General features: G+C 37.7%; 1 protein-coding gene across 13 annotated transcripts in view; it reads left to right on the top strand.

The window, feature by feature from the left end:
- Nucleotides 1–14,289, top strand: part of PTPRM (protein tyrosine phosphatase receptor type M) — a 916,041-nt gene that overhangs the window by 561,174 nt on the left and 340,578 nt on the right. For all 13 annotated transcript variants that reach the window (XM_040353983.1, XM_040353984.1, XM_040353987.1 and 10 more), the window contains 2 exons: nt 1,373–1,646; nt 4,190–4,226. In XM_040353983.1, the coding sequence (XP_040209917.1) occupies nt 1,373–1,646; nt 4,190–4,226 (311 nt within the window). The remainder of the gene's footprint in view (nt 1–1,372; nt 1,647–4,189; nt 4,227–14,289) is intronic.

Here is a 14,289-nt window from a genome sequence, read left to right as displayed (position 1 = left end):
CGTTCGTGGATTGTCGGAAAAAGCTAATTTGCATACCCGACGCGGAAAACGACGCAAACTCCACCCAGCGGACGCCGAAGTATTGCATCTACGATTCGAAGGCATACGAAGCCGTATGCCTGTCAGATCGAACCCAGATGCTGTCGTATATTGGTTTGAGGATTTAAACTAAAGATACGACACGGGTAATTTGAAAGTACGCTGGCGTATCAGTAGATACGCCGGCATACTCTCTCTCTGGATCTGGCCCTATATCTTAAAGTGGATGTAAACCCGATTCATGAAATTTGTGCTGGGCACATATATCTGCAGTATTTTGTTATCTCTTTTTAATGAGATAAATGAGCTAAGCCTTTCCTCTGTTATCAGTCTGATAACTCCTGACAAATTCTCTGACACTTTAGCAAAAGCAGCCTGAATCTTCTGTCAGGGGAGGTTGCTAAAATAGATTAGCAGGGAGAAGGCCCTATTACAAAACACCTGTTAGTCTCTGCCTGTGATGAGAGAGGGTGTGTGCCTTTCCTCCAGTCATTAATCTTGACTGTATGCCCAGACATCACACTCTGTGTTAAACAGGAAGAGAAAATCTCCTAACACAATCTGAACTATCTAAACAGTATATAAATGTGAAGACAGCAGATATACATGTAAAACCTATGTAGGGAGATTTGGTTCATCACTATGTATCATCTGAGGCTGTTCAGTTCACTGGGTGTATGGAGGGTTTACATCCACTTTAAGCTAAACTGGTGAGGCAGCAACTCACAGCTGTCCCACATAAATTAGCAAAAAGAACTACTAGCTGATTTATAGATTTATATGGGGGGGGCATCTTGGGAGTGGGCACTTTCAGCTAGTGGCTGGCCATTGTTCCTTGTGTGACCACATAGTCCTCACAAACTGATGCTGACTGAGATTACTAGACTGGTGAATGGTGAACTGATTTGCTTTAAAATAAAAAAAGGTAAATCTAGATACAATGTATACACTAATGTTTTTTTGTTTTGTTTTTTTCGTTTAACCCAGCGGGCTGAACAAAAAAAAAAATCTTCAGCTCGGATGGCCAGCTTCTGTTGGAGCAGCTGCAGTACACACAGGCCAAATGTCGACCATTGCCGCCCGACATTCGGCTCGTGTGTACTAGGCTTTAGAAATTTCCCAATGGCCAGTTACTGTCTAAAGCAATTCCAAACAAATCTGAGATCATTCCAGATGAGCTTAAGTAACTAATTTCCTTGGTTATTGACATTTGAAAAAAGTGTTGGTACATTGCCATACTGTATCTGTTTAGATTTCTCTAGCTGAATGAGTTATAGAGGAAATACTTAAATTGATGATTCATTTTTCTTTATCAACACTTCTTCTTTTCCAGTGTCTACCAGATTATTGTTGAAGAAGAAAAATCTCGACGCTCCCGGAAGACATCAGAAATGTTAAAGTGTTATCCTGCTCCTATACATTTTCAGAATTCCACAATGCTGAATTCACCATACTATATTGCTGCTGAATTTCTACCCAACCTCTTGTCTTCTATCATGCTCTTCACAGTCGGTGACAACAAAACCTATAATGGATATTGGAATACTCCTCTCCTCCCACAGAAAAGCTACAGTATCTACTACCAAGCTGCCAGCAGAGCAAATGGGGTAAGGCAGCTGATAAATTCCACTCATCAGTTTTAAAATAGAAATATCTAAGAGGAATAAAAAAAAAGAAAAATGCTTTTTATAGCTACTCAGAGCTGTCCCAAACCACTCACAGGTTACCCTTTAGTTGCTAACAGTATAACACTAAGGTACAATAAACAGGGAATTCACGAGAAATAGCTGAGCTTGGCAATCTGGCAAATGTGAAATGTCCCTTAGCTATAAACCCATGCAAAATTTGATGTCAAATCCATTATTTGAGGTTTGGAGTAAAAATAGTGTAATAGCTTTGTCTAAGGAGGAGAACTGTACTGTAGACCACAGCAGCCGAGTCAAGTAAAACAATGTCATTTGTCTATTGCATACATAATGCAAGTAAATGTCTGATTAGTTTACTTGTGTTCCATCATATTTTTAGCATTAGTAACTATTTATTATGTATGTTTACAAGGGATACTTTATTTTCTGATCTTGTCATTAATCTGAAAAATTAAGGAACTTAGAAGGAGCAAAGTTAGCTTTTATACATCAGCAATTTCTGCACATTAAACTGAACATTTGGTCTGATTTCTGCCATTATCACTTTTTTATTGACTTTTCTACCTCCGGGGTATAACCTTGTAGTCTTGTATATATCTAGCAATCAAATTGGTTGTTTGAGATGAGCACGGAACCAAATTATATGTGGTATTGCTTGTGAGGACTATTCCAGCTTTACAGAGCCTGATAAGCTCTGGCTGTTTCCTGACAGCTGGGAAATGTTTCTGCCAGTCTCTGTAGAACGGCTAATTCCAAAACACCAACAATTCTGTTTTACTTATGTTCTCTGACATCACAATTATCATTGGAGTTTCCTCCACAGAAAAATCTAATAAAATGCAAGAGCAAAGGTACAACATTAACTTCTGTTGGGTACCTAGTTATATTCAAATAGATAGATTTACCATATTTACATTTTATTAAATATGAAGTCTGTTGATTATCAGCAGTGTAGCAAATTTCATTAGGAACACTTGTAATCTGGACAGTAACAAACGCTAATGCCTTGTACACACAATCGGAATTTCCGATGAAAAAAGTCAGATGGATTTTTTTCATCGGATATTCTGACCGTGGGCCCCATCTGACTTTTTTCCGTTGGAGTTTAGAAATAGAACATGTTTTATTTTTTTCCAATGGAAAAAAATTCTATCGGAAATTATGATCGTCTGTGTGGAACTCCGATGGAGAAAAAAACATGCATGCTCAGAATCAAGTCAACGCATGCTCGGAAGCATTGAACTCGTCGTAGTATTATCCCATCGGAAATTCCGATCGTGTGTCGCTATAATATGATTTTTAATAGTAATTTTGTAAAAGTCCAAAAATAATAAAATCTCTGCTTTCTCTAGTTATATAGCTTACATATGAGAGTGCTGGTGTGGGGGAAGTACCCGTGGTACCCCCAAAACAAACTGATGTTTCCATGAAGCTTGTGTAGACATTGTAAACACGTCTAAGGACAAATATCGTTTAGAAATGAATGGATGTGTGTTGAGTTATTTTGAGGGGACAGCAAATTTACACAGTTTACACTGTTATACAAGCTGAACACTCACTACTTTCCATTGTAGCAAAGTATAATTTCTTCAGTGTAGTCGCATGAAAAGATATAATAAAATATTTACAAAAATGTAAGGGGTATACTCACTTTTGTGAGATACTGTTTAGTATATACTAATGAATAAATTCATAGCAAACATACATTGGAGGTAATACTTACTCAAAACTGAGTACTCAGTGGGCTGGATATGCTAAACTGAAGGATGCAGCTGTGCATGGTAGCCACTTCAGTGTGTTCAATTAAGCTTTGGCAAAAAAAATGGAAGCTGATTGGTTTCTATGCAGAGCTGCACCAGATTTTGCACTCTCCAGTTTTAGCAAATCAACCTCAGTGTGTCTGCTAAATCCAAAGTTCTTAATGTCTGTGCTAAGACTGGGGACATTTGGCCATTTCCTCTTGACACTAATTATGGTGAAATCCAAAACTTTATTTTTATATTTATTTATTTTTCTTTTAACTTCTATTTCAGTATAATTTTTTTTAAGAAAATATTTTTCCTTACGTTGGAGACATTTCTTCCAAATTCCTTTTGGGTCTTTGAAAATCCACCAAACAGGCCACAGATAAAAAATGACCAGTGTTTCATCCTCTACTCTATCCAAAATGTAAAAAAATAAATATGTGCTTTTAGTTATACTTTAGCTGGACTGATGTAGTATTTTTTGGGGTAGAGGGGGGTTATATTGATGGGCCCTCTAATATAAAAGGTGGGCTGTAATGAGGTTACACACGTGATTTTAAAATATATCACAAAAAAAGTAAATTAAGCAACCAAAACTCTGCATAGGGGGTGTGGAGGCAGCAATGTTTTTATATACAATTTAGAACTAAACATATGAAATATAAGAAACATGCATCAGTTTATGTAAAAAAAAAAAATAGCTAAAAAATCGTTTTTCTCTTCTTCATGCAGTACGTTTTTTTTCTGTTTTTGCCACAGGAAACCAAGATTGACTGTGTCAGGATAGCCACAAAAGGTATGCTACACGATAGTAAAATAAACATATTGATGAGCTTTATACTGAAGTCCTTCTGTGTGTTCCACATGATTATTGGTGGCTTTACAATGACAAAATTACAGTCAGACTTTTTTTAACAATTTTTTAAGTAGGCTGTAATTGTTAGTATTATAATTCACAATACATTTGAGTTGATTTATTAAAGCAAGGAATGCTCACAAAGTGAATGTGCACTGAGCTTAAGGTGATTGTAAAGACTTGGGGCCAGATTCACAGAGCAAGTACGCCGGCGTATCTACTGATACACCGGCGTACTTTCAAATTTGCCGCATCGTATCTTTAGTTTGAATCCTCAAACCAAGATACGACGGCTTCGTGCTTCGATCCGACAGGCGTACGGCTTCGTACGCCTTCGGATCGTAGGTGCAATACTTCAGCGCCCGCTGGGTGGAGTTTGCGTTGTGTTCCGCGTCGGGTATGCTAATTAGCTTTTTCCGTCGATCCACAAAGGTACGCGCGGCCGTCGCATTCTCTTACGTCGTTGCTAGTCGGCTTTTCCCGGTGTATAGTTAAGCAAAACGAAGCATGCGCAGTTCAATCGGCGCGGGGACGCGCTTCATTTAAATGAATCACGCCCCCTACCCGCCCAATTTGAAATACACGCCAAGAGATACACTACGCCGCCGTAACTTACGCCGCAAAATCTTCCTGGATTCGACTTAGAGCCAGGTAAGATACGGCGGCGTAGCGTATCTCTGATACGCTGCGCCAGGGCAATTCTATGTGAATCTGGCCCTAGGTTCTTAATCTAATAAAATAACAAACATGTCATACTTACCAGCTCTGAGCAGTAGTTTTGCACAGAGCAGCCCAGATCCTCCTCTTCTCGGGTCCCTCTTCGCTGCTCCTGACCCCTCCCTCTTATCAACTGCCTCCCACAGCAAGCAGCTTGCTATGGGGGCACCCCGAGCCAAGCTGTAGCTCCGTGTGTCCATTCAGACACGGAGCTGCTGTTTGGCCCCGTCTCTATCTCTCCTGATTGACTAATTGACAGCCGCTGGAGCCAATGGCACCACTGATGTGTCTTAGCTAATCAGGAGGGACGGCCATGGACTCGTGGACATTGCTGGACAGAGATGGAGCTCAGGTAAGTATTAGAGGAGGGCTGCTGCACACAGAAGGTTTTTTATCCTAATGCATAGAATGCATTAAGATAAAAAAAAATGTCTGCCTTTTCAATTCCTTTAAGGTGTTTAACTGTCAAAACCCAACCACAAGCAAGGGAGGAAAAAAAATAATTGTTGCATGTATTTTGATAATTGGTTGCCACTTAATCTTATTTTCTCAGTGAACTATCCCTTTCCTATGTGAAAAATCTTTACTTCCTAACTAAATCAACCCCTTTATGTCATTATGGCAAAACTTCCCCATTTGGTTCCATTGGGCAACAAAGGATTAAACGACACTGGACGTCTGGAGAATTATACAGTACATCTATTAACAAAACAACCATTCCCCTTCTCTTTTTGCAGTAGGAAGTAAAGCTAGGAGAAATCGTGTTGATTGATTCAGGGCTACTCTGTTTGAGACAATTCTTCCATCAAACACTTAGCTATATATATACTTTGGATCTAAGGGAACATATCCATCCATGTGACAGTGATGTTGCATCTGTGATTGCCTTATAATTAGCTTTAATTAATGGAAAAAAATTGTTTAGTATACAATATTGTCATCTAGCACAACACAACAGAGAGTATCAGGTGTTTTTACCTTGCCTTTTTTATATATGCTAAGCATACTGGGCTTAATGTATAAATAGGTGTTTCAAATCTAAATGTTCTTATAGTCCATCGGAACTATGGAACTATGTAAAATATCACAAAGACAGACTTATTAACATAAACAATATGGAGGAAAAAAAACTTAGCATAAATAAAATATTTTTTAATTGAGCTACGTTGTATACTTACTATAAGCTTTTCATACGTGTTTAAGAAACTTTACTATATTTTTCAATTATCGTATCCACTTTTTCAAACTTTTAATAAAGAAAACTGTCTACAATATAATAGAGAAGAATAAAGTATATTCACAAATTGAATGCTCATTTAAATGGTCAAATAAAGGGAAACTGTGTTTGTTAAATACCAAATCCTGTGTATGAAGTAAAAAAAAAAAAAGTATCAACAGGATTTTGCTTTGTATTTGACTGAGTGAATACAACTTTACTTCATTTACTGAGCTAAGTTAATATTGTGTGTGACTTTATTAAAGCAACCCAGCTCCTGAAAATTACAATTCAAAGTTATATTCACACGTGTGTAATTGTAAAAGGATACTCTTATGTTATCCATCTCATAAACTCAAAAATACATTAGAGTTTTTTTGGAAAACTAGAATGTGAACTTTACTAAAGTCCTACAAAGATCATCCTAGAGAAACCTTGATTTACAAAAAAAAAATAGATTTAATGTGTACATTAAACAACACCAATAAGCAAATGTTGTTATGCTTAATTTATAGTTTTGTGAAAATTATTGTCTATATATAAATGTTTTTCATGTTTATATCATAAAGCTTTTATTTGAACACATGTACACATATATTTATAACACTTTGATTTACATTTGTAATAGCAGAATTCCTGTAGAAATTGCTTAACCTTATATATTTTCATCCAACTCTGACAGGAATAATCCATTCTCACGGGGAGATTATGTTTGAAGTGTAGCAATCTCTATGAAGTTTACTTTGCTTTCTGTTCTAGGGATTGACTTCAAAGTTATTTTTCCTTTCTGGTTGTTGACCTCCTAGTCACATATCAACCTGACTAAGGAAAGTTCTTTATGTGCACACAGTTGAGTAGATATTGACCTCTCCTTGACGGTACACTTTACAATTTTTTAAAGATGCATCCAATGACCATGGTTGCTGTTGTCTTCAACTGGTCGCTAACCATCTCAGCATGAATTTCACACGAGGTTGTGTAGCTTTTCAAGAATACAAAATGTCTTTTTTTTTTGTTATGGCATTGACACAGTAGGACCACAAAAGCGCCAATGCTAGCTGGTAAGAGGATAGAAGTGGAATCGCGTCTGAAAATGTTAAGGGCAGACTTTGTTGCTTTAAAGGAAACAGCGCACACACTATTTCCTCCTAGAGTTGGGTTTCATGATTTAAAGAGATTTCATATTTAAAGATCAGTAGAAGGATTAAATGGAAATGTAAAAACAATAAGACCTTTAATCTAAAAGTGCCTGCCCTGCCCCAGAAGTGATTAAGTTAGCATGAAATTGAAGTGCATTTGTTATCTTCTTCAGTTTGGTACATGCACCTGCAGGCCCTAGGTTATCATTGATTAGCTGTCTCCCTTTAAATTGTGGAGTAGTTGGGTACCAACTATAGCCAGGAAGTATAGGCTAAATTGATAAGGGTGTTGCTGTGCTCCTGTTAGCTAATTTAGGTGCTGAAATCTGTAATAGGTGCAAAATACACTATAGTGTATATAGGTTAAAGTTTAATTAACTACTACCATGTAAATTGTTTTCACTATTCTTCAGGAGCTAGTAGGATATTTGAATGATAAGTAGAATATGTACAATGGAGCTAATAGATTACAACTAAATAAAAGTTCTGAGTGTGCATAAGACACAATTGTTTATAGCTGGGGCAACAGCATCAATAAATGTATCTCCTATTAGGTCCTGCTCAGAACTATTAATATATATATATATATGACATTAAACTATCTATATGGTTCTAAATAAGTACAAAACATAACTGTTTTGTAACCAAACCCATAAAACCAGTAAAAGACAATGCAGTTATGATTTTAGTGAAAAAGATGCATGTCTGCTTAAGAGATGGAGGATTGACTTAAACATAAATGAAACCTGAGCAAGCTAGTTTCCCAGTCTTAATAGCAGAATTAATATTTTAAGTTCACATTTTCTCTGAGTTAATGTTTAACACATTTATTAATAGAGCTGACACTGGAATCTTACCTTTAGCACTGTTAAAGGAAAAATCGCAAAATTAGAAATGTCATATTGGATGGCAGAAAGCACACCTTACATGGTCTTTATTACTCAGAGCTGTTAAAAAAACTTAATTAAATGTCCATTGTATTTAGTATATTTCTTTAGAGGAAGATTTTCATTTGTACATTACTGATGTTTCCCGATTGAGACAAACATGAGGCACATGTAGAGTGTTACATTGCACAGTAATATAGACTTTTTACTTGGCAAAATGAATGTTCCCATGGTTTCACTATCAGTAAGCACTTCCCCAACTGTAGGGTCATGTGTCTTGTACCTTGAGCTAAGACACAAACACAATACCCCATTTTTTGTAAAATATTAAAGATGATTTGTTGAGTTAATAGATATCAAATAAATCAAGACTCAAAATTGATGACACCCAGGAAATGGTGACAAATTGCATTACCCAAAATTCTTCATAGGAGGTACTTTAAAAGCCTTTACAGGCTATCCGTTTAGAGTCAATCATAAATGATATTATTCAAATTGTTGCTCTTACTCTGCTCACTGCAGTACCTCATACTGGTGCAATTGCTGTTTACATATGTGTAAGGGACCTATGCATGCATTTGCTTTTGCATTGTATGTATTTTTATTATATCAAATCCCTTCACATAAGGTAGCGCCCATAAAAACAATGAAAATCCATAAATAAGTGGATAATAATACAATAATACAATAGTAATTCAAACAATAGTCCATGCAAACACCCAGAGTTCAAAGATGAAAAATAAATCTGACCATCACTGTGTCATTATTCAGATAATAAAACACCTAGTATCAATCGCCATCAGAAGGCAGCTCACCATTATAATTGACCCCCTATGCATGAGGCCTCATACACACGACCGTTTTTCTCGACAAAATCCATCAAGAAACTTGATGGCAGAGCTTTTTTGCTGAGGAAAACGGTCGTGTGCATGTTTTTTGTCGAGAAAACTGTTGTGGATCTCGACGAGAAAAAAAGAGAACATGTTCTCTTTTTTCTCGTCGGGAGTCTCAATTTCCTCGCCGTGTTTCTCGTCGGGCTGGTTTACGACGAGAAATACGTTTGTGTGTATGCTTAGAAACCCGTGCATGCTCAGAATAAAGTATGAGACGGGAGCGCACCTTCAGTAAAAGTAGCGTTCGTAATGGAAATCGCACATTCGTCACGCTGTAACAGACTGAAAAGCGTGAATCGTCTCTCACCAAACTTTTACTTAACATGCAGTAACATGAGATTAGCAAAAGTAGCCCCAACGGTTGTGCCAGTGGAATCGAACTTCCCCTTTATAGTGCCGTCATACGTGTTGTACGTCACCGCATTTGAGAACAACAAGATTTTGTCTTGACAGTGTGCATGCAAAGAAAGCTTGACAAGATTCTCAACAAGCCTGACAAGAAACTCGTCGAGGAAAACGGCGTTTCATTTACGACGAGAATACTAATCCATCCGGACCACAGATGATTCTTTCAGGATAGAATCTCCAACAATATAAAATACATTTTCAGCTTAATAAATAATAAAAGGCTAAACTTACTTATGTGAAGATCACATCAGCATATATCACAAACCCCTGAGGAAGTTACGAAAACTAGTACATGTAGGGTGGGTTAGCTGACATATTCACACTAGGGAATCGAAATGTGTGATTACTGTGGTACTGGGGTTATATATTGTTTGAGACTGCATCCTGAGAGAATTATATGAGGTCCAGATGGATTAGGATTGGCACTGTGCAGCAGTGTATAAAGCAATGTTAGACATTCCATGCATAAGGGGTCAATTATAAGGGTAAGCTGCTTTCTGATGGGGATTGACACTGGTGGGTTGATTTACTAAAACTGGAGTGCAAAATCTGGTGCAGCTGTTTATGATAGCCAATCAGCTTCAAGGTTTATTTTTGTCAAAGCTTAATTGAACAAGCTGAAGTTAGAAGCTGATTGGCTACCATGCACAGCTGCACCAGTTTGTTCACTCTCCAGATTTAGTAAATCAAAATGTTTTTGCATTATCTGAGTAGAAACACAACGGTGGTTTAGAAGACTTTTTTATCTTTGGACTCTGGGTGCTTGCATGGACTATTGTTTCAAAATGTATTTATGGATTTGCACTGCTTTTGCTGGTGCTCCTTTATGTGAAGGGATTTGATGTGTTATTTATATTTTAAAAGGAAGCTGCTTATTTAATTTACACTGTAATTTTATATTGTTTTATTTATTTTATATTTGCATCATTGATAATTTGGGCACAGCACTAACTGGTGGATGAAAGCAATTTTTAATTATTATTATTTATTTATTTTTACACTTTTCTTTCCATTTAACTCTATTGCTATCACAAGGGAACTAATTAGTCCCCTATATGGGGAGAGCCTATAGCTTTGGAGTAGTAACAGGAACTCTCATGGAGTCTTTAGGAGTCAATTAGACCCCCAATAACTCCCCTGCCCTTCAAAGCAGCTTATCAAGCACAGATCATGCTTGGTTAGCTACATCCCTGGCTATTACAGCCAGGGAATGACAGCTCTGAAACCAGAAGTGATGAAAACAGATGTTCCTCTGTTTTCACTGATCCCGAATATTTACTGTGGTTCAGGGCTCCCTGGAGGAAACCGCAACATGTGCTGGCTGGAAGGGAGAAAGTCCTTCATGGTGCCATAAAAGGGACCTGGATCACTTTTACTAGACAGTTGATCACCATCTTTAAAAAATAAAGATGTTGGTATAACCACTTGCTGACAGGCCTCAAGCCTCATACACACGACCGAGGAACTCGACGGGGGAAACACATCGTTTTCCTCGTCGAGTTTCTTGTTAAGCTGTCGAGGAACTCGACAAGGCAAGTTTTCTCCATCCCCATCGAGGAAATAGAGAACTTGCTCTCTTTTTGTCTCTTTGAGTTTCTCAACATTTTTCTCGACGAAAAAGTACACACGACCGGTTTCCTCGGCAAAAAAATATCTCCCAGCAAGTTTCTTTTTTTTTTTTTCGTGTGTACGAGGCCTCATATATACATACGGCAGTCAGGAAATGGAAGGTAAAAGAAATGTAGATAGATTGTCCAATATATAATATGATTTCAATGCTGCACTCACTATAATAAGAGACATTCACTTAAAAGGCGCTAAGTCTCATTTCAGGTGGTGGTCTCATAAACTGACCATACACAAATAGATTTTTTTCATTCATCCCGGGAGGCTGAATGAAATACATCTAACAAGCTCCTCCATCCAAGCTACACAGCACTGGCTGTCAAAATACCCAAACAGCTCCTACATCTAGTTTGTCACTTTCAATTTTTCAATTAAGGGATATCAGGTGGGAGGTGGCCAACAGGGCCAACCACTAAGGGAATTTTGGGTGATTTCTTAGGAACTGGCAGCAATTCATACACTATAAGGCCAGCTTGGGAGTACTAGAGACAATGACCTTCACTTGCCTTGAGGCCCAATGCTTTTTGTAATCACGTGCAAAAATGAAATTGTATTTCCTATACATCTTATCTGCACTGTGCAATGATATATGATCTTCAGAATTCTGCGGCCCTGTACACACGATCAGTCCAAACTGATGAAAACAGACTGAAGTTCAGTTTCATCAGTCCAAACCGACCGTGTGTTGGCCCCATCAGTCAGTTATCCTTCGGTCCAAAAATTTAGAACTTGCTTTAAAATTGAACTGATGGACTGATAACCGATAGGTCAAAACCGATGGTTAGTACGTAAAAGCATTTAAACCCACGCATGCTCAAAATAAAGTCGAAGCATGCTTGGAAGCATTGAACTTTGTTTTTTTCAGCACGTAGTTGTGTTTTACATCACCACATTGGACTCGATCGTTTTTTTAACTGATGGTGTGTAGGCACATCAGACCATCAGTCAGCTTCATCGGTTAACCTATGAGAACGATCCTTCAGTCCGTTTTTTATCAGTTTGGACTGATCGTGTGTACAAGGCCTGATACACTCTACAGGAAGGCATGTGGTGGCTTTACTATCCATCGTGCATCTTTGGGTTTGCAGAGTGTAGGAAGGGCATAGAGAAGAGGTGAGAGGTAACAAAAAGTGCTGTAGTAGAGTAGGAGAAGACACACCATTGAAATCCATACACCATCATCCTAAAGAAAATATGTTCCTTCATAATAAAATTATGATGATGTCATAATAGGTTGGAATGTTCTTTCGCTGACCTATATTGTGCATCAGCATTTCTAACACGTCCACTCTATCGCCAGGTGAACAACTTATGCCGCATACACACGATCGGAAATTCTGACAAGAAAAACGTGGATTTTTTTTTCCGACGGAATGTTGGCTCAAACTTTGTTGCATACACGCGGTCACACAAAATTCCGACCGTCAAGAACGCGGTGACGTACAACACTACAACCTGCTGATAAAAATAAAGCTCAATGATTCCGAGCATGCGTCAAATTGATTCTGAGCATGCTTGTTTTTTTGCGCGTCAGAATTGCATATAGACAATCTGAATTTCCGACAAGAACTTTTCCCGTCTGGAAAATTGAGAACCAACTCTCAAATTTTCGCTGTCGGAAATTCCAACAGAAAAAGTCTGATGGAGCCTACATACGGTCGGAATTTCCGACCAAAAGCTCACATCAAACTTTTCTTGTCGGAAATTACGGCCGTGTGTACGCGGCATAAAAGTCTGGGACATTAACTGTGTTCCCATAATCTGCTTTATGAGTGCCACACTCATCACAAGCATTTTCTTAGTTTGGTATCTCAAAGCAGTGGACTTATTTATACAAATTAGAGCAAAGAACAGTAGAGCTGTTTCCAATGACAACACAATTGTAAATCTCATGTTTAAATTTGCAAATGCAAATTAGAAAAAAAAATCCTATCATTGAAATGGTTGCTATTGACAATAGCAGTATTCCTTTTTTATTCCAGAGATAATTAATGTGTCTTCTAGTCCATTCACAATCTGGAGAAAAGGAAACATTTAGCACCACGGATCTATGCAGCACAAAAACAGGTGGTATAGAGCCCGTCTTGTTTTAAAAGAAACAACAGCTGCATTAAGTGTTGATTTCCCAGACATAATGTAATTGTTCTAAAAGGTGGCAAGATTTTTACTCTGGCATTCAAAACAAATACAAAGCACAGAAGCAATACAGACATAAAACAAACTGATTTGTAGTCCCGAGGCAACATAGGTCCCAAGAGGAAAAGCTTGACAGGCCAGTTCTAGGATGATGCTGCATGATAGTTTGTACAAATTATAGATATGCGTAGTTGCTTTTTGCTATTTAACAAGGAAAGTGAAAACTAACCAGGGTGTGAAAACACTTGTATCAACCAGTAGTGTATAAAAATGTCATGTCAAATAAACTTCATGGATACTGAGCCTTGATGATTAAAATGTGGAAATGAAGCTGCCATTGGGGATTTTTATTATAAAATGTTTTCCTTGTATTCATTCAAAGCATCATGTATTGTTGAGGACTTGGCTTTGTTGAATAACATGATGTAATAGGCATCAATCTGTGAAAATCCTAAATGGTTAGGTGTTTTTCATCCTTTATTAGTTTGACCGTACACAATTGTTTAAAGAATATATAAACTCTCACTTTGTAAAACAACCCATGTAGTTTAAAATAGAAGGGTAAAACATTTGTGAATAGGTATATAAAAAAATGATAATTATCTTGTTTTCCCTTTTTTTTTATAAGTGATCACATTCCCTCTGTTCTTAGCTACATAGAGAGGTTGGGGTGGACAAACAGCAGCACACTGGTCTTCCTTGTGAATACCTGTGCAGGGGGGGGCATGTTAGCACACATTTGATTATTGGGAGAAAACAGAGTTCCCAGCAGAGCTAGATGACTGACCGTGCTGTGCTCTCCTGCCTAGTGTGGTCAGTTTTTGATAGGAAAGCTGAGGGACTGACAGGATCACAGAGATTTCACACAAAGAAAGAAATACACAGAGGACAGGATCATTTTTCATACAAATACATGGTACAGCAGGCCCATATCAGAGATATGAAATGTTGGGTTTACATATTCTCTAATACTAATGTTTC

This window comes from Rana temporaria, chromosome 5 (genome assembly GCF_905171775.1).
Source record: "Rana temporaria chromosome 5, aRanTem1.1, whole genome shotgun sequence".
NCBI classification, from domain to species: Eukaryota; Metazoa; Chordata; class Amphibia; order Anura; family Ranidae; genus Rana; species Rana temporaria.
The sequence above is the reverse complement of the archived record's forward strand: the minus strand, read 5'-3'. Positions and strand labels throughout refer to the sequence as shown.